The sequence below is a fragment of the Cyrtonyx montezumae genome, unplaced genomic scaffold (genome assembly GCF_038088225.1).
Source record: "Cyrtonyx montezumae isolate F1298 unplaced genomic scaffold, pur_monq_1.0 scaffold_8, whole genome shotgun sequence".
NCBI lineage: Eukaryota > Metazoa > Chordata > Aves > Galliformes > Odontophoridae > Cyrtonyx > Cyrtonyx montezumae.
In genome coordinates this window covers 12,068,353-12,087,441 of record NW_027072089.1, presented here as the reverse complement: position 1 = coordinate 12,087,441, position 19,089 = coordinate 12,068,353, and the positions used below count along the sequence as shown (strand labels likewise).

General features: G+C 40.0%; 1 protein-coding gene across 1 annotated transcript in view; it reads left to right on the top strand.

Annotated features, from left to right (window-relative positions):
* The window catches only part of DEPTOR (DEP domain containing MTOR interacting protein), a 70,889-nt gene extending 62,823 nt beyond the window's left edge, over positions 1-8,066 (top strand). The window contains exon 9 of the mRNA XM_065753463.1: positions 6,579-8,066. Coding sequence (XP_065609535.1) covers positions 6,579-6,707 — 129 coding nt within the window. The 3' untranslated portion in view covers positions 6,708-8,066. The remainder of the gene's footprint in view (positions 1-6,578) is intronic.
* The last annotated feature ends 11,023 nt before the right edge of the window (positions 8,067-19,089 follow it).

Below are 19,089 nucleotides of genomic sequence, written 5' to 3'. Positions count from 1 at the left end.
GCTACCACTGTCCAATTCGGGCCACTGATGTGACTCTGATGATCTGCACCTGAATTAGTTTTTTTGTTTGTTTGTTTGTTAATTTGTATTTTTTTTCTTCCAGTTATACGAGTTGGGAATACTCTAAGAAATCTGATCCTTTTCTTTGTTTCCATAAAAAACATTACACTTTGGTCAAGCAAACCATCCATACCAGACAGCAGCCACAGGAGGAGATGCAGAGCCAGCTATATGGTTCTGTTTGGAATGCTGTAATGTGGTTGGTTTTCTCTACCATGCACCATCCCATGCTCTGCTGGTAACTAGTTTCTTCCCCAGTGCTAGGACAGAAGGCCAACGTAACAGCCGTATAAGGATTAGAGAAGAAATGTGGCTCTCTAGAGGGAAAATCCTGTGTTTATGCAAGACCTGGACACTTGCCTACTCCCACACCACCCACTCCACAGCCAATTACACATTTGCTAGAGATATATGCAGAGTTGAGCACACAGCTGCAATTTATTCTGTTTCATGCTGTAACCTCAGCTATGTTGAAAAGGACATTGCGCTGTTTTTTAACCTTCCAGTGCCATGCAGTCATATCTGAATTGCTAGCATCCAGCTTTCATTAACTAATTCTAGCAAGAATGTATGAATGCCTAAGAGGAGAAACTAAAAGACAAAAATCTAAATGCTAATGCAGGACCAATGATTTCCATCTCTTTTCCTAATCCCTGTGTCACAATGGAAGGACTAGTGTGTGCAAGACTTAAGTGCCATCTGTGTTTGGTTATTGAGGAGGTGAGTCCCATGCTTGTGCTCTTCCATGGTGGCAAACTCAGCATCTCCACAGGCTGAGCTGTTTGCTGGAACAGGGTGAACACCTGTACCAGCACTTATGCAGGCTGTGCGAGTAGGGCTGAAAGGGAGGCCCATCCTGCAAGGTTTCTGCTTGCATGGTTTCTGCTTGTAAATAGCTGCTTTTTGACGGTGAATGTAATAAGAAATGAATAAGAAGTGTTGCTTCCTCCATGACAAACCAATAGCTTTAGATAGCCTACGCTCTCCGTCATTTCACAAGTCTTTCATATTTCATATTTAAATCTGATTTAAAACACATCTTGTTTTCCATCTGCTTGCTCAGGAGCTTGGGCAGGAGGCAGGGATTGGAGTTCCCAGTGTCCTTGGTGGAGCTGTGACACTGCAAGGGAGGAAAAATCACATTTCAAGCATAACTCTGTCTTCAAAGTGTTGGAAACCTGGTTGTCCCCTTCTGTCTTGCTGAAGGCTGAAATGCTGAATTCCAGATGTTGTGTACTCAAAGCAGTGAAGTGCTCCTGCTGAAATCTGTCAGCAAAACAAAAGCCAAGGAAGATCTGTCACCTTTTAAACAAGTGAAGTAAAAAATGTATTTCTTACTTTATTTTTCCTTCTCTGGTTCAGCAGCTTAGCAACATTTGCAGGCAATAACCATGGGTGTACAACAGAAGTCAGCCAGGAAGGCTTCTATCTTAGGGACTGGAGTTACTAAAAGGGACTGAGAAGTGTCAAGAGCTTGATTGATGGGCATCCTACCTAAGACATCCCCATGCTCCTGACCATTGCAGAATGTTGCTCCTTCAGCCACAGTCTGCTTAAGTGACAGTAATGAACGCCATATCCGCTGATGGCATGAACTGATGCTTAACAGAAACAAGTACTGAGTTGGACTGGCCTACAGAATGCACATAGTTAACGCATGGCTTTCCCAATAACACATGGAGAATTATTCTTCTGGAAGATCACAGCAAGTTGCAGGATACCATCATGAAACAATTATAAGCTTGAGCTACTCAAACTGGCCAGCTGATCCTGGTCCCTATAGGATTAGTAGGACAAGAAAAAATAAAGCATTTATTTATAGTTATGGAGGATAGCTCTATATCAGACATTTAAGCTGGCTGTTTCTTTAATGGATTTAACTTTCTTTATCAAGAACAAAAGCAAATCCACCTCCATTGGACTAATTTTTTTCTTTCTGAAATAGCTACACTGTAAATTCTGCTATCAATTTTATTCTGTAAAATTGTCAAAACACACTTTTCTTTAGACAGCTCTGAAATAAGTTATATTTAGGAGCTTATATTCTAGCTCTTAGGAAAATTGCTTGAGAATTTTCCAGGCTTGAAAATAACTCCTACATTTGCCTAAATTCATCATTCATATTTGATACTAGTAAGGTTTCAAAAACAACCCAAAACACAGCACATTTTTCCACGTGTTTTGGGAATGGTTAATCTCAAAGTTAAAGCTATCTTTGTGACACTGGTGTCACCTCAGATCATAAGAAGAAACAATAATCAGGCGAGCATGTCCTAAGCTATCTGACATGGAAATCAGTGTGCTTACAGATCATGAGCAGAAGGTTAAATCTGATATGATGTACAGTTAGCTTGACTATAACCACAGTCTTATCTGACTGATTTGAGATATGCTAATGCTCTGTCGTGGACTCTATGTGGCCGCTCCTTGCTTTGCCACTAGTGGTTTGCGGATGTGCTCACTGAATCTATACAACTAAATACATTTTTTAGAACGATTCAAAAGAGCTTTATAGTTTTTACTTCAGCAGAATTTCTGGTTCTTCATGATCTTAGGGGTATGGTTTAGTGGGAAATATTGGTGGCAAGTAAACATTTGAACTAGATGATCTCAGAGGTCTCTTCCAACTTTTACAATTCTATGGTTTTTCATAATGCCCTCTAATTGTACCTAAAATAATAAAGGATTTTGGTAAGGATTTTTCTTTAAGTCCAGAAATCAAGTCCCATATCTACAAGGACAGATGACCAAATCCTATAGCACAAACAGCCCCTGAATATCTGAGGATCTAGGTGACTGCCAGTCTTAAGATAATATTCCAGTAGCATTTATAAATATTAAGGTCATCCTGAGGCACATGGTAAGAATTACTGACAGCTATACAATGTTTTTATTGAACAATTTGTTCATTAACTACTTTGTCCCAGCTTGTGCATTTTCATGGTCCAAGCTCCACTGTTCTCCAACCTGCGCTCTCAGGTCACTGACATCCCCTTGCAGCATCTCACAGTCCTTCTCTCCTCAGCTTGGCACAACCAAGTGTGACCAACGCTTACCGTGGAGGGGAAATAGGGAGGGTTGTGCAGCTTTCAGTACAGCAGGATTCTCACTCTTGCCATTAAAAATTATAGTAGCAGTATAATTACAATTCCTCTTTTCACCATCTTTAGTTTGATGGTCAATGACATATCTTTGGTAGCTTCTTTAAGCAGAAAGTTTCAAGATCCCTTCTGGTCAAATCTTAAGTCCAAAGCTGAAGTTTTCCTTTTCCTGTGATTTGGTTAAATCTTCTGCATGAGCCAGTGAAAACATACAGAAAGATAGAGGAATGGGTACCTTTCCTCCCATCCATAGTGCTGAGGGCTGTTCTATGACAGGGTGGGAAGCAGAAATGGTTAACAGTAAATGTTTATTAATGTAAAATGTCATTTTTTAAAAAAGTAAGTCATTTCAATGTTACCTAATTTAACTATTATTGCTTATCTGCTTTTTTTGGTATCATTATATCCTGACCAACAACATGGTTGGAATTTACTCCAAGCTTTGTCATTTCTTGAAGTCTGAGGGATAAAAATGGATGTTTATCTCCCGTCAGGCTCCTTGGAGAGCTATGAGGAAATGAGCAATAAAAGGCTCTTTGAGACTCTTTTAGCTTCAGTTTATCATCTATTATAGTTACTGATGTGTGGAAACCAACAGAGAAATTGTACGTGTTTGTAGTTACAAAGCCTTAGCAGCTGTAGTTATGAGCTGAGCACTTAGAGCTTTTTGAAATGTGTTTTTAAAAATGCAGTGTTAAATCATTGACATTTTGCAAACTGGCAGCCTTATGAAAATTCTTAGGATAATATGTGGGTTCCCATACTCAGGCAGACTGGGTATCGCTGCTTTTGTATCTCTACCAAGAGAGCAGCACCCTGTACTGTCTTGCTTGGGGCAGGACTTGTGATAGCCGACATGCATGAAGCCATTCTGGATTCTGTTTCCCATCCTGGATGCTGCACTGGATGAAAAGTGAAGATGGGAGAACACAATTTGCTGAGCTGAAGACACTGCTTCCTTCCCTCATCCTTAAAGGGCTCAGGATTATGAAAACCTCTGTCTTTGTGCTGGCTGTAGGACCTAGAAAATGACTCCACATTTCTTCATACCATGAACAAACTGGAATGTGCAGATTCTGCCCTTGGGAGGACAGGTGAAATGATAGCTATGGAGAGACCTTTCTGCCCTGAGGGTGACTGTGTCACAATTTTAGGACAGATGTGCGGTCTTCTATGCCCTCATCTCCTCGCTTTCCTATCTGGCTTGGGTGGACTTTTTTGCATCTAAACCTGTCTGTTAAAAACGCTGAAAGTACAACTACAGTGCTGTTTGGATCCACTGTAAAGGGTGGTGTGAGGAATGCTGTTCTCAGCCCCTACACCCCACTGCCATGCTACTTTCGAGCATCCATGAAAACAAATGCACTGGGAATGCAGGCACGTCAACTCTTCTATTTTGCAACTCTTTGGCGTGTGGATTGCTGTTCACTGCAACAGTGCCCATCCAAGTCTATGCAATTGCAGCCCTGGTGTGAGACTTTGGCTGGTCTGGAAGGTCTGTTATTCTGCCAGGAACCTTCCTGAAGGCCCCTGAGTGCCCCTCATAGGATCCAGTGTGCAGATTTATTCATCACACGCCTACGTGCCTGTCCCTGGCCAAAGACGAGTCCCATGCATTAGGATTCCAGTAACTCGAGAAGTCTGAGAATAGGCAGCAGCAAAACAAACATCAGCCACTCAACTTCCAAAACCTGCATTAAGCCAGAAGAGACAATGTTATTTCTGCAGGTCTGTTTTAAATCAACCAAAATATTATGTTGGAGCCAGAGCTATAATTCAATAAAACTTGATACAATCTTGGAAAGCCGTCCCAAAGCATTAGGAAATACTGCTGGGAGTTGAGACACCTATGCATATTGCAAAAAATTGTGTTTTAAAGTACATAGATGTGTCTCAAACGCTAATCGAGGCACCCTGAAGAGGGTGATGGGTTGCCTCTTCAATCAAAAACTTTAAAATTCAGAAAAGTTTGTCTTCATGCAAAAACTGAAGTGCTTTACCAGTGCTGCTTGCAGCTGAAATAGCGTGGAAGTGCATAGGAAAGATACAGCTGTATTGCCATGGAAGTGGTCAAGTGGTAGAACTGTCTGTCATACTCTGATACTTGTTGAAGCTGCCAGGAAGGTGGACTTCCACTCCTTCAGCTCTGACAAGCAGTTCTGAGTTTGAAGAGGTAAGGTGCAAAACAGAGTTTTTTCCATCCCTTTGGGGGCTGCTGCTGCTGTCCCAGTGCATAGGCTCAAAGGAGAGGGGAGTAAAAGCATCAGTAGCACTTTTGATGAAATGTTATATTTTTGGATTAGCCTTACTTCCTCTATAATTTTCCTTAAATGGAACACTGATAGTTTCATTCTGTACATTTTGCAGAAATATGAGTTGAGTTGTGCCACGTGAAATCCCTTTCACTTGGGAAGGAAGGTAGCTGATGATGCACAAAAGTTAAATGCCAGCATGTAAGAAAATCTGGCTTAGGACTAGCATCTAAGCAGCAGAGCTGTTTCCTACCTCTCCTGCACTGATTTCTGTGTTGCATTTCTTACTAAATATAAAAAGTTAAAATATAAAATAAAGCATAAGAATTTCTATAGTGACATGCTGTTCACGACTTCTTGAGATCACTTACAAGTAAGATAATCTCCTAAGGAATGTATTGTTTTCATTGAAACATCAGGATGATATTATTGTTTGCTTTAGGCTCTATATTTTTACCATTAAAAGCACAGATCTACACTTCACACACTTTTGACCTTTTAAGATAATACTATAATATTATGATTAGAGACAGAAGAGTCTCAGTGCTTTTGAGGAGTAAATCTGGATATGTTTCTTTTCCTTGACACCTTTTTTTACAGTATTGATGTCTAGGGAGGAATATCTCCTGCAAATTACAGTGGCATTTTAACCATCTTAGTACTGACTTAATTTTTCATGGTATGATGTCCTGGATTTGTTTCCTTTGGGTTCAGCGTGCACTGATGAAGGATCTGGCACAGTGTAGTGACCCCAGCTTTGCCCTGAGCCTGGAATCAAGATGTGGATTTTAATGATGATTATCATGAGCTGTCCAAATAATTTCAAACTAGATATAGCAGACTGTTTGCAGTGGTCAGAGCTGTCTTGTCCTTTATTGTCTGCACAGCACAATTGAAATTGAAATGGTGCTGTTATCACAAAAAAGAATGATGTGGGACTTCAAAAGACAAAGATTTCAAAGCTGCAGTAACATGAAAGGAAAAAAAAAGAAGGAAGGAAGGAAAATTAACTCATCAAATTAACTCTAAGGAATGCATTTTTCTTGAGAATGGGACAGCACAAAGAGTTGTGGAGACTGCATGGACAGCAGAGGGTAAGACAGATGTGTAAATAATGTGACACAAAAAGTGTAACATCCAATTTCTGCTGCTTGTCTCTCTACAGGTGTGCCAGTTTGTCGTCTCTGTCAATGGTCTCAACGTTCTCCATGTGGATTACAGGACAGTGAGCAACCTCATCCTGACAGGCCCACGAACGATTGTCATGGAAGTGATGGAAGAAATAGAGTCCTGAGAAGAAAAGATCTCTTACTGGACGTTTTGTTGGAAAAGAGCCACATCATAAGGCAGCATGACACACAGAGGCACCACTTTCTGTGTCCAAGTAGATGATTTTGCTTTTGGGGAAGGGGGGTCTTCTTTCATTTAACAATAATAGCACTGATTATTATGCTAAGAAGTGAGCAATAGATACCAGCGTATTTTCACTAAGGACTTCTCTTTGCATGTCAAAGACAAAGGAAAGGCCCTTGGGTTGTCCCTCCAGCCGTGTCTGCATCCATCAGAAGGTTTCCCACCTAAGATGCCGTGCAGATTTCCTCACACTGGATCAAACACTTCAGGAGATGAAAGAACTGCATACACTGTGAGCCAGGATGTCACAGTCTGTGTGTGGGACATATTGACGTGGGTAAACATCCTCTGGTCACGGAGAGCTGACTGACTGCTGGCTTTATTGCCACCAAACACAAAGGAGCTGTGAATGCATTTCTGTGAAACAAATGTGTTCATTTTCTGTAGAGGATACTGTGGGGTGGATGTTCGGGCCTGATAGAGCAGAGTGATTTTTCTAAAAGAAAAATACAACACCATGCAAGCGTGAGTGCATGTGCTACTTTTACAAAGTGAAACAATCTGGCCTTTGAAAATCAGGTGGCTTGTGTAGATGCTGAAGCACAGATGTAGGTACTCAACTATAAAATGTTGATTTTTGGATTGTTTTCTTACGCAGAAAGGAAAGGTGTCTCAGTCTCAACGTTTGTCCCTTTGGAGAATTTTCAGACACCTGTATTCCTAGAAGAATAATAATATTTAGTGGGGTGAGGTGGGAAATTCGCAGTGTTAGCATTAGCAATGACACATCCAGGTGCTCCAGTAGAGAAAATACTCTTCAAATTGAAGCAATGTACATGAATGTACATTAAGCTCGTTAGCACCTTCGAATCATCAATGTTTTGCAAACTACAGACTTGCCACATAAGTTTTATTTGACACTATTACTAATAAAAATAGTATTTAACTGACTCTTACTTGTTTTCAAACTGTAGGATTTCTTTGTTGATGAATTTATGAAACAAATATTTTAAAAAATAATATATGGAAAAATTCTATATTCTGCTGAGTGAGGTGACTTCTTAACCCTGAGGTGATTGGATTCCATGGACATTCTTTGATCTTTGAGCTGAAAATATACATCCTTGTCCACACAGTTCTAGGTATACATTGCAATCTTTCTCTGCTGTCTAAATTCTGCAATCAAAGTTTGATCTTCTAGATGAGTATACCAAAAATCCTTCGTCTCTGGGGTGGGGAAAATATTTTTCCCTCAAATAATTTTGAAATATGTTTTATATTAAAAATTGTTCTCACTGAATACATTGCTTCTGCAGTACGTTTTTTCACTCACTCTGACACTTCTGTGTGTTTCTTCTCAGCTACAGTAAGTCTTCAAAACGACATACATCTGCAGCTTTCTAGGTAGAAGTCCGTATGTTCTTAGTTTCAGGTGTAGTATAGCCATGGTTGATTTTTAACCAGGGACACTTCTAATATTCCACTAATATGTCCCCTTGCAGAGAGTTATATAAATGAAACCTTGAGTTGATACTAACCAGGCACAAATGTGCTTGGAAGGTTCTTCCATGCTGTCATTTAGTGCATCAGTTGTTTATTCTTAGTGCACACCCAAAATTGTTGTACACATTATATAACCCTTATCAGATTATATTATACATTTCATCTAAACTAAATAGCTCAGCACATCATGTTACATGAGATCGTAACAACTATCTACCAAGAAATGGTTGGGAAAGGTACTGTTGTTCCAGAAAAATACATCATGTTACAGGTTTTCAGTTTTGTGAATCCAGGAGTGCTTCCCCAAAGACTTTTATTTTCTCCTTTTCCCAGGTTGTTTTGGTGGCTTGGTTGGAATATACTCTGCACCTCTCTAAAACATAAATTCTACATGTTAGGCTAGGTTAAATATTAAAATGTGAAGGATTTTCTTAGCAAAATGTTAATAATTCTTTCTAATACCATTGTGAATTCTCCTGTCTTACATCTCCTGCTTTAGTTAATATTCTGCTACAAGTTCCCCGTAGCTTACAGATAATAAAGAAACTGGGTCAAAATTTAGCTTAATAATGCATTACGAAGTGCACTTTCGACTTCAGTAAAAAGAATGGGGGCAGGGAGAAATCTGTGCATATCATTGTACTGCAGATTGGATATGGTGTTTTCATTTGCAAGAGACATAAGTCTCTATCACAATCTGAGCACCATTACTTGCCTGCTGTTTAATGGGGATTTCCATATTGCATTCTCAACTTGATTAGCAATCCAGGATTTAATTAGTTCTTTCCCTCTTACACATGACAAAGGTATTCAAATTATTTGTGCAATGAAATGTTGTATTTTGTAAAAAAAAAAAAAAAAAAAAGAATGCAAATTTAACAATGGAATGGTGAAATGTTATCATTTCCAATTAAACTGCAGTTTGTCTACACTCGCCGACACGCACCCTGCAAGACATACCGCAGGAGCCAGCACCAAATTCTCATGCACTTCATGGGGCACAGAGTTTTGCATACAATAGAAAATCATGTTCCCTGCAAAGGACATGTGGAAATGTAAGTATTCACAGGAGTAAGGAATTTCAAGACATGACCATGAATATAAGAAGCAGGAAGCCAGAATGAAGAACAGTAACAACAACAAAAATCTGATATTAACAGTAATAGCTTTATTTAGAAGATTTTAGTAAGACTTGCTCTCATATGTGATAGCATTTATGGCTACAGTGGATTTTGTGAGATCTTTTAATAAACCTCTGTGTTTTAATTGTGTAGATTAGTGCCACTCCTCTGCACATGCACATTTGTAATTCATTTGTGGAACATCTTCAAGCAGTATAACAATTAAGTTCAAGAAGTGTTAAAGCTAATTGGGGCATTAACTCTGCCTTATTTTGCCTGGTTTTGCTACAAGATGCGTTATTTTGATTATCTTCATCTGGATTAAATGCCACGTGGGTACTGTTGGACACAACTTGTCCTGCAGCCAGTCCCACTGTAGGCACTGAGCTCATGAAATAATGCGTTAATCAACTTCAGGTGTATTCAGGTGAATGTCATTGCATGCATCTAAGGTCTGCACAGTAACTGAAAACAGAATTGTCAGCACTGAGATGACACAGTGGTGTCATCTGCAACACCAGTGGACTTGTCCTACTGCCCTCTGCTATGAGATTACATTCAGAAGGAGGTTTGGGAGGAAAAAGCCATCCAGTGCTAGGGATGTGTCAGACAGCTGCCCCGCAGTGAACCGTGTAAAGGTTAGCACCTGTGAGAACACTGCCAGGGGACAGCTGGAGAATAACAGGTCCTGAATTTGGAGAAGTGGGCAGGCTGCTTTGAGCCCCTTGGCTTTAGGTCCGAAGTGTGGTCCCTAAGCTGCTGATAATATGCTGAGAGTATATGGGGGAGTAGGAAAGAGAGGAATGAGTGAGTGACTGCTTTCTTCATCTGTACTGACTGCTGCGTGTGCATGGAGGTTTCCTTTTTGGAAACATCCCTGTGGATGAAGATGGGGTAATCAGATTAGAGGGTAATAATTGCAGGTAAAACTGGGATTTGAACACTAACTTTTAAAGAAAATTTTGCTAAATAAGAATTACTCTGTTTAGAGATAGGAAAATATGAGTTAATATGGTTTGTCAAAGGGTGTTTGACTAATTCAAGACAGAGTGGGAAAACAATTGTTGCCAGTATGAGTATTTTCTTCCTAATGTATAATTAAAACTTGTGTAAGTGAAAAAGCATGTGTATGCCACATGTACAAGTACAGCCAGACCACACTATCCTTCAGAGTGAGAGAACTTCTAACCTTCTACAATTAAACAGTCACTAAAGATTTCCATCAGTCACACTTTCTGATTTACTGATTGTTCGTGTTTCTTCATCTGGTGAGCGATGTGGTCCATATTTCTTACTTACATGTCTTCCTTATGAAAAAGTAATACCGATGTGATAATTCCTTTAGTGTACACAGAGAGTGAGTGAAGATATTGTTGATGTTACAGAGAAGCCATTACATTTCTCTAGGAGCTAGTATGGAAATAAACATTTCCACATTTATTTTTTAACTGAGCCATTAATGCAATAAAGAATCGATCAGTGTCAGAGACTCAGTGATACAATGAATTTATGCCATGGAGACACTTTCTCGTTTATCTATACTCAGTTTTTATACTTGTAATTCCCCATCAGAATTCAGAAAGAATTCAGAAGGGAGCAGTTGTAGCTGTCAAACTGAACGCCATGAGAAAAATGGCTGTTGCTCTGCAGATATCTGTGCACATGCTGTCCACGGGGACAGTACATTTCCAGCACTGCTGGAACTGCAGTTGCCCAAGCACGCACTTATACAATTAAATTCTTGGCTCCTAGAGCATGCACTGCAAGCAGGCACTGTATGCTAGGTGCACAAATGGACACAAATTGTCTCCTGCAGACCCAGCTCTCCCACCCAACATAGCTGTAGCTCTCACTAGACGAACAGCATAGTTACCTGCTGGCTGTTGTGTTGTCTTGCCAGGCAATCATTGTCTCTTCTTCTGCACATCTGAATATTCTGAATATTCATGTCTGCAGATTCAAACGTGTCACTGATGCAAAGAACACCACAAGGCTGCTTTGCCTCTGCCGGTGATGGATGGACATGATTAGCCTTCTTTCCTTTTCTTCCACTTCTGTCACGTGGCCAAAATTTGTCAAAATGTGGTAACATTTTCTGCCACAGCTTAAAAATAGCTTCCTGAAGATGCAGATAGCCCTGCTTTCTTTGTCTGCTTGTCCCCTGGATGAGCAAATACAGCCCCTTTGCTCCTCCCCTCTGCAAAGCTCCTTTGAGGCGAAGTGGTGGGAAATGTTTCTTTTTCCTCCTTACTTTTCCAGTGAAATCTACAACTAACAGAACTCATGCTTTCCTATTTGTACCAAAGCATAACTCGGGGATGAGTAGATCTTACCTCTTTGTCAGGAAACCTCCACAGGGTCACCCTGTGAAAATGTTAGCTGAGCAAAAGCTTGCACCCATTGCAAGACTGCAGCTGGAAAATGCATCATACATACCAGCGGTTGCTTTTGCACAATTCTGAGTTAACAAGTATTACAACTACTGCTAGTGGTTTTAAATTGAAAGTGAAAGGAATGCAGAGTTCAGAAGAGCATCCCTCAGAGTGGTGTGCTGACACTGCCATGCCATCTTCCTTAACAGCATCACAGCACAAAGTTTTATGGCTAAATTTACAGTTTCCATTCTTTACCCTCTGTTTTAAATAAACAAAGTTGTAATTAATTATTTATTTTAATTTAAGAATATTCAGGCAGAAAATACATTAGATAAGAACATAGTGAAGATAACTGATTATGAAATACTTGTTTGGAATTAAACAAGTTACAAGATAAAACATCTCCTTCCAAAACCAATTTTCATTTACATTGTTTAATATGACTTTTTTTTCCCTAAATTTTTGATTTCTACAATCTCACTTTAAAAAAAAACCAACAAAAAGTATGCATATATTTACACGTGTACAAACACTGCATTTTTGGACTGAAAATAAATACGCAGATAAGTGGGCTTGGCTGAGCAACCATGTCACCAATAGAGCCTGGTTATGGAGCTAAATAGAGACCTTCAGTTCTATTAGCAAAGTTTAATTAAGCGTGTTGTTGAGCAAAGCTAGGAAATATGAAGTGACTCCACTTGGAGGAAGTGGTGAGCAGTTTGCGGGATCAAGAATCCATTTTATTGTGTTCTAAAAATGCGCTTATATCCATGCTTTACCAATAAAGTATCTTTGGAAGCAAGATAGCATTTTCTTGAAACTCTTAAATATTGCACATGGAATCCATTGCATTTGTGGGCTAACTTGGAAAGGAAGAAGCATGAAAGTATTTAAGATCTTGATGTTAAACTTCCCTGTTGCTTGTTTTGTTTTTTATGCTTTGGCCTGATCTTGTGGTAGACAACTCTGACCATGGCATGGGGTTGGAGCTCAGGGATCTTTAAGGTCCCTTCCAACCCAAACTGTTCTATGATTCTTTGAGTATACAGTTCATTGTCAACTCAGCTGCTTTTTGAAGATAACTTAATGCACACTTTTAGATGTGTGTGTGCTTTGTTTACTTCCCAGAATCAAGAAGACAGTGTTGAAAATTTTAATAAATCAATTTATTTTCCATCACACCCCAGAAGTCAAATGGTCTGCTGCAAAATACACTTTAAGGTAGGCTTTACAAGATTAATGCTTGACTTTTCATGACAAAAGATTTCAAGGCCAGATTGGATGGGGCCCTAGACAACCTGGTCTAGTATTAAATGGGGAGGTTGGTGGCCCTGCCTGTGGCAGGGGGTTTGGAGATTGGTGATCCTTGAGGTCCCTTCCAACCAGGGCCATTCTGTGACTCTGTGATAAAAACTGCATTACACTTGAATATAGTGTACTGGGCTATCCTCTTAAATGTTTGATTTCCATGACAAAATCCACACTGCACTTTTTTATAAATATGTTTAATTGCCCTCTGTGCAACATTTGCATACAACACGTGTATCTACACAATATCCCAGAACAAGAAGGATGCAGAGCTGCTGGGGTAGGTCCAGAGGAGGGCTATAAGGAAGATCAAAGGGCTGGAGCACAAGTCTGTTGGGGAGCGGCTGAGGGAGCTGGGATTGTTGTCTGGAGATGAGGAGGCTCAGGGGAGACCTTATTGCTCCCTATAACTGCCTGAAGGGGGGTTGTGGTGAGGTGGAGTTGGCCTCCTCTCACTATGGAACTAGTAATAGGTGGCACGAGACGAGGTTCTCAGGTTGCAGGAGAAGAGGTTCAGGTTGGATTTTAGGAAAAAAAATACTCCTCAGAAAGAGTGGTGAGGTGTTGGAACAGGCTGCCCAAGGAAGTGGTGGAGTCACCATCCCTGGAGGTATTCAAGATAAGAATAGATGGGGCACTGAGGGATGTGGTTTAGTGGGCATGGTGGGGTTGGGTTGATGGTTGGACTTGGTGATCTTAGTGGTCTTTTCCAGCCTTAATAATTCTGCGATTCTACAATTCTATAGATTAGAACAAATGTAAAATATGAGTTTGTCTCATGTAAAAATTACAGATTATGAGGATTTCAGATATGTAATTTTATATCCATCAATAATTCTAATTTTAAAATTTACATCAATCCCATATATGGAGCCATATAAATCTTATACTCTAAACAGTCAAGTGAAGAAAATTAATGGTAGTTTAACAAACAGTGTTGAAAACTCTTTGAGAATGCAGTTAGGCAAATGATAGCAGTGTATACATGTTTATGGAGAGGTTCTAATTTATTCACCTACTTGAAAATTATATTAACATACAAAAATGACACTTGAATATAGTAGTAGAAGAAAAATTACAATCTATTTATTAGCAAAAAGATAAGAGACAAATATTTAGGAAATTATTTTAATCTGAACCAGATTTGCCACAGAAGTGGCCTTAATAAGAAGTATTATTCAATGTGAGAAACACAGATTTGACTACAGTGATTCTCTATATCACTCTTGGAAAAAAATGACAATCAAAAAGTGAGTTGGTGCTCACTGTGCCTATTGCCAATACAGAATTTGACTGTTCCACTAAAAACCTCAGCCTAGCTCAGGCACATATTTTAAAGCATTACTTTATTCATGACACTTGAAGCTTTGAGCAAGTACTGTGAACTCAGAAACAAAGCACTGCATGCTTATGGTGTTCATTTGTTTGTTCCTCTATTCAGAAAAAAATGTATATACCATGAAATATTGTGAAAGTTTTATGAGGAAAGCTTTTGAAAAAGAACAGAATGTACAGAGCATTCTGAACTTATCTGCCCTGCCTTCTGCTTGTAATACTTTCTGAATGTGGCAAAAGGCCAGGGGTGGAATTTTTTTAAAAAGATAAAATATATGAAAAATACAGAGCACTGGAGAAAATTTTTTTAGAATGTGGGGAAGAGTAGAACATGATTAATGAATGTATCTTTGTAATTCACAGTTGATTTTAGTAAGAAAAGGAATTGCCACTGCTTGTTCCTCTTTTCCCAACATAGTACAGAAAGAGCTAATTGACAGACATGTACGTTGAGGGCTCTGTGTGAACTGGTGGAGAAGTGCTCAGAGGAGCAGCCATCTATGAGAAACTTAGTGAATTTCAAAGATGCTTGTAGCTCTCTTTGAAATGAGCGGATCCTATCCTCTTTCTTCCTTACCAATGACTTCTGTTCTTGATTTTAATGGAATGCTGTCAGATTCCAACCAGGTTGCTTTTATCATTACATGGATTCAAGTCACCTTTGTAGACTCCTATGGTTTGCATAGCTTACATCCAGTTCTGTTTGAAGAACCACCCAAACAACAACTGTCCTCCTATGGAGCTTCTTGGCCAGTCTCTCCAGGCTGCAGTCTGAGCAGTAAAGGAAGGCAGGGAAGACAGAGAGGGAGCAGAACTTTCAGAAGATTAATGCCAGCCAAAGCCCAGGCTGACTTGCCTTTAGAGGTGGAGGTTGGTCATTTTCAAATGCTAATGTAAGCAGAAGCAATGCTGACACACTTGTTATTACAGGAACTTTAATGCTTGTTCTTACTATGTATGCTGCATATTCAAAGCATTCAGAGCACCTGGGTTTTAAAGACTTATTCTCCACACCAAACTGTCCAAGTACTTAAAAGACAACATGGCAGACACTCCAAACAGCAGTAGTTCCTTTTTATATGCTGAAGTGTTATTACTATCACCAACATTGTGAAATACCCAGTGGCCTGAAGCAGGCACCAGGTGAAACAGCCAGGAAATTAAGAGGCATTTTCCCCCAAAATTCTTCTTTAAAGACAACAAGGGAACAACGTAGACTATTCTTTATTCTCCCATTACCTTCCAGTCTGCAGTGGGTGGCAAAGATGAGGTGGTGACTTGTTTTAGCACCATAGCATTGTGTTGTATTGTGCACCATGTTTCACTGCAACAGCAGTAGCCCAAGAGTATGCACCAGTCCTGTGGTATGTCCTGGGGGTGCTGAGGGGTTACAGTGGGAGCAGGCTAAGAAGAAAGCTGTGCTCCTGTTGAAGCGGTGTGAGGAGGCCTCTGGTAATTCGCAAGGAAAAACTACTTTTAAAGAAAGTGAAGAACTTCTACTACTTTGCCAGGGCTTCTGAAATCTGTAAGAAACGTTTTGCTCTTCAAGGCTTTTTTTGTGGTCCCACTCTAAACTGATTTACCTTAAGCACTGTTAATTTAAACAGGCCCAGGCCAAGTTTTTTTCCATGAACCATAGTATAAAGAATGTTGCTGTGGGCAGTGCCAGTATTACAAGAATGCTTAAACTAGAATTATGACAGATGCCATCAGTAAATTAAAGATTGCTACAGGCCCCTTGACAACAGTTAATCTAATAAAAACAGATAAAAGAAAACAGAGTACTTTGTCAGACAGCTTGAGATGAAAAGCCAGTCACCAGAGTTAAGTAAGCAAATGTTGGAAAATGGAGCTGCAGCATGCATGGAGTGTGGCTGAACATCCTATTTGCACAGAGGTTTTGTAGAGTGTGTGGACTGAGTTGATGCTCACTTTATCTAGCATGATTCGGATGCTGCAGATGTGCACAAGTGCACTGAATGTAGTCTCTGAGTGTTCAGGGTGAGGGAAAAGCAAAACTAACCCCAGAACTTTCAAGATGCTATCAGCTTTTTGTGGTCTGAAGCTGCTGCCTCTCTTTATTTTTTCAGGTTTCACATTTTTTGTCATAATACCCTGTAATATTTTAAGTCATCAAATCAAACACTTTTGAGCACAATCACTCCCGGCTATTTGTTTAAAACTAGTAACAGAAGTTTGCTTTTTTTCCTGTGTAGCTTCACGTTATTTTTGGCTTTGTATTGAAGCCACTTAGATCACATTCAATGAGGGTTGTCCCAGCAATTCTTAGGTGCCTATGCAACACACAGTTAGCTCTTCTAGCAAAACCAGAACTGTACCTCCTTGGCTTTATCTCAACAGTCTTGGCAAATCCTGAGCCAGGAAATGGTTATGTCAGCCCTGGGAGGGCTCATTGCCAACTGCTGCACAGATCCTTGCAATGCAGATCCCGCTCAGTGATGTTGCAGTAACCCCATCTGTCCTATGGTGCCTGCTCCCAGGGAGGAAAGCTGCCCTGGCTCTTCTCATCAGCAGTGCAGAGATCTCAATTTGTGCAGAAGGAGGTGAGGGTTGGCTGGCTTTGGAAGCTGTTTGTTAAACAGGGCACAGCCAGATTTCATCCCCAGCGTTCGAAAGATAAGTAGGCCGGAAGAGTTTTGCAATGATTTTTTTCTTTTTCTTTTTTTCTTTTTTTTTTTTTATTTGGATCTTCTTCCACTGAGAGGAGGCATTTCATGAATTGTCTTGGGCCGGGTGGAGCCCTTTTGCTCAGGAGCTGAGTAATAAGGTCTTCATAACTGTTCGTTCCTTGACACTCACAAGAAAGATCAAAACGAGGGGAGTACTGAAGTGCTGTCTCAAGAGAGCAGTACTTGAACAGAGGCATGGTAGATTTTTGTCCAAGACTGCCCCCGTCTGTTACTGCTTCCCAACTGAGACAAAAACCTAACCGAGCAGGTTAAAACAGTAAATTCTGTGATAAAATGTGATTTCTAGGATATTGATATTTAATACGGACATTTATTGGAATAATGGACTGATAGTTATCTCAGTTGCTTAAATGTCTTTGACATAAAGTGGAAGGCAAACTGAATCTCTACTGTGAGCATTCGAATGGGGCAGTTTTACTGAACTGCTTTCAACAAATGGAAGTATTAATATTTCTCTTGGCTCCCTCCAATTTATTTTCAATAATATTACTCTGAAACACAAGCTACATTTCTTCAGCGATAATAGCTTCTGCTCTGGCAAATCCAAAACTGAATGCCACTTCTCTTCCATAAATTTTCTGCTAAGGCCTATTCAGCATTTTATTTGTGGAAAGCTAATGTTATATGTTTAACAAATGCATAAATAAGTATAGGATAGCAAGTCTGTTTGTGAAAATTCCAGTTGTAATTCTTAACAATGTGTAGAGGAGCAAAATGCTCAACTGATTTTTTTCATCCACCTTAAATCCCAACAGCATCAAACAGAAGGAACTGTTTAAAACTGAACAAAACTCCCCTCACATTTTTGGGGAATAAAATTGGTGAGCAATATAAACTGCCGTATTAAAGGAGAGTTTTGCTCAGGAGTTTATTCAGCCACAAAACACAACCACATGTTGTCATGTGATACTATTCTAGAAGAGAATGAAGTAACTATTTTTCAGTAACGAGCAGAATTGCTTTTCCAAAAATAGCAAGTTAAAACCTTTGAAAATTCGTAATGTTGTATTAATCAGCAAGATGGAAAAAGACAATTGGACAGCATTTAACAAATTTTGCTCTTCTTGTTAAGGATTTTACTCTTGTGGCTGTGGGTACTAGAAGAAGACTTAACCTGAAACAGACCACAGGTGTGTAATTTTAGTGGCCCAGAGTGCATAGGGCAGGAGCTGAGACAAGAAGCTCAGCAGGATATAGGAAAGAAGCTCTGCTTCTCTTAGCCTAAGATACATGTTATTTGGACAGGAATTCTTGTTCCAGACATCTCCTGTATTCATAACTCAAGGTATATATTACAGAGACCACACTGGTATTGCTTTCAGCTTTAAATATGCATTTCAGCTTGGATTTCATCCCAAACAGAATTACTTTTGGCACAGACAGCCAGAAACTGTTGGTGTTCTGCTTATTCACTAAGACATGGGGGACCCCTCACTCACTGTGTTAGATTGTACCATCGGTGGTCTGCAACTCAATCTTCACCATGGCATTATCCAGTGAAAGGAAATCTCTGCTTGCCTTTCCAGCCTAAAGCCATATCTCTGCCTGCCTATTTCCAGCTGGTGATAGATCCAAACATCACAAAGTCTGCTCTGTCTTCCTCTGCATGCCCCTGCCTCACTGCTGGCAGCATCCCAGGATTTGCCCACCAAGGGCAGTGCTCTTGGGCTGATTGGTGCAGTTTCAGCATGCAGTTTGGGAGCGGATGGAACCAGTGATTGTAGATCTTCCATGATCAACTGCAGTGCTGTTCATCTCGACTTTAGTAATGCTTTTTGACACTACCTTCCATAATGTCCTCATAGACACAGCGGTGAAGTATGGACTAGAGAGGTGCACAGAGAAGAGAGTTGAAACCAATGGCACTGCTGGGCACACAGGATTGTGATCAGCAGCGTGAAGTCCAAGTGGAAGCCAGTCATTAGTGATATACCACAGTGGTTGATGTTGGAGTTAATACTTTAAAAAAC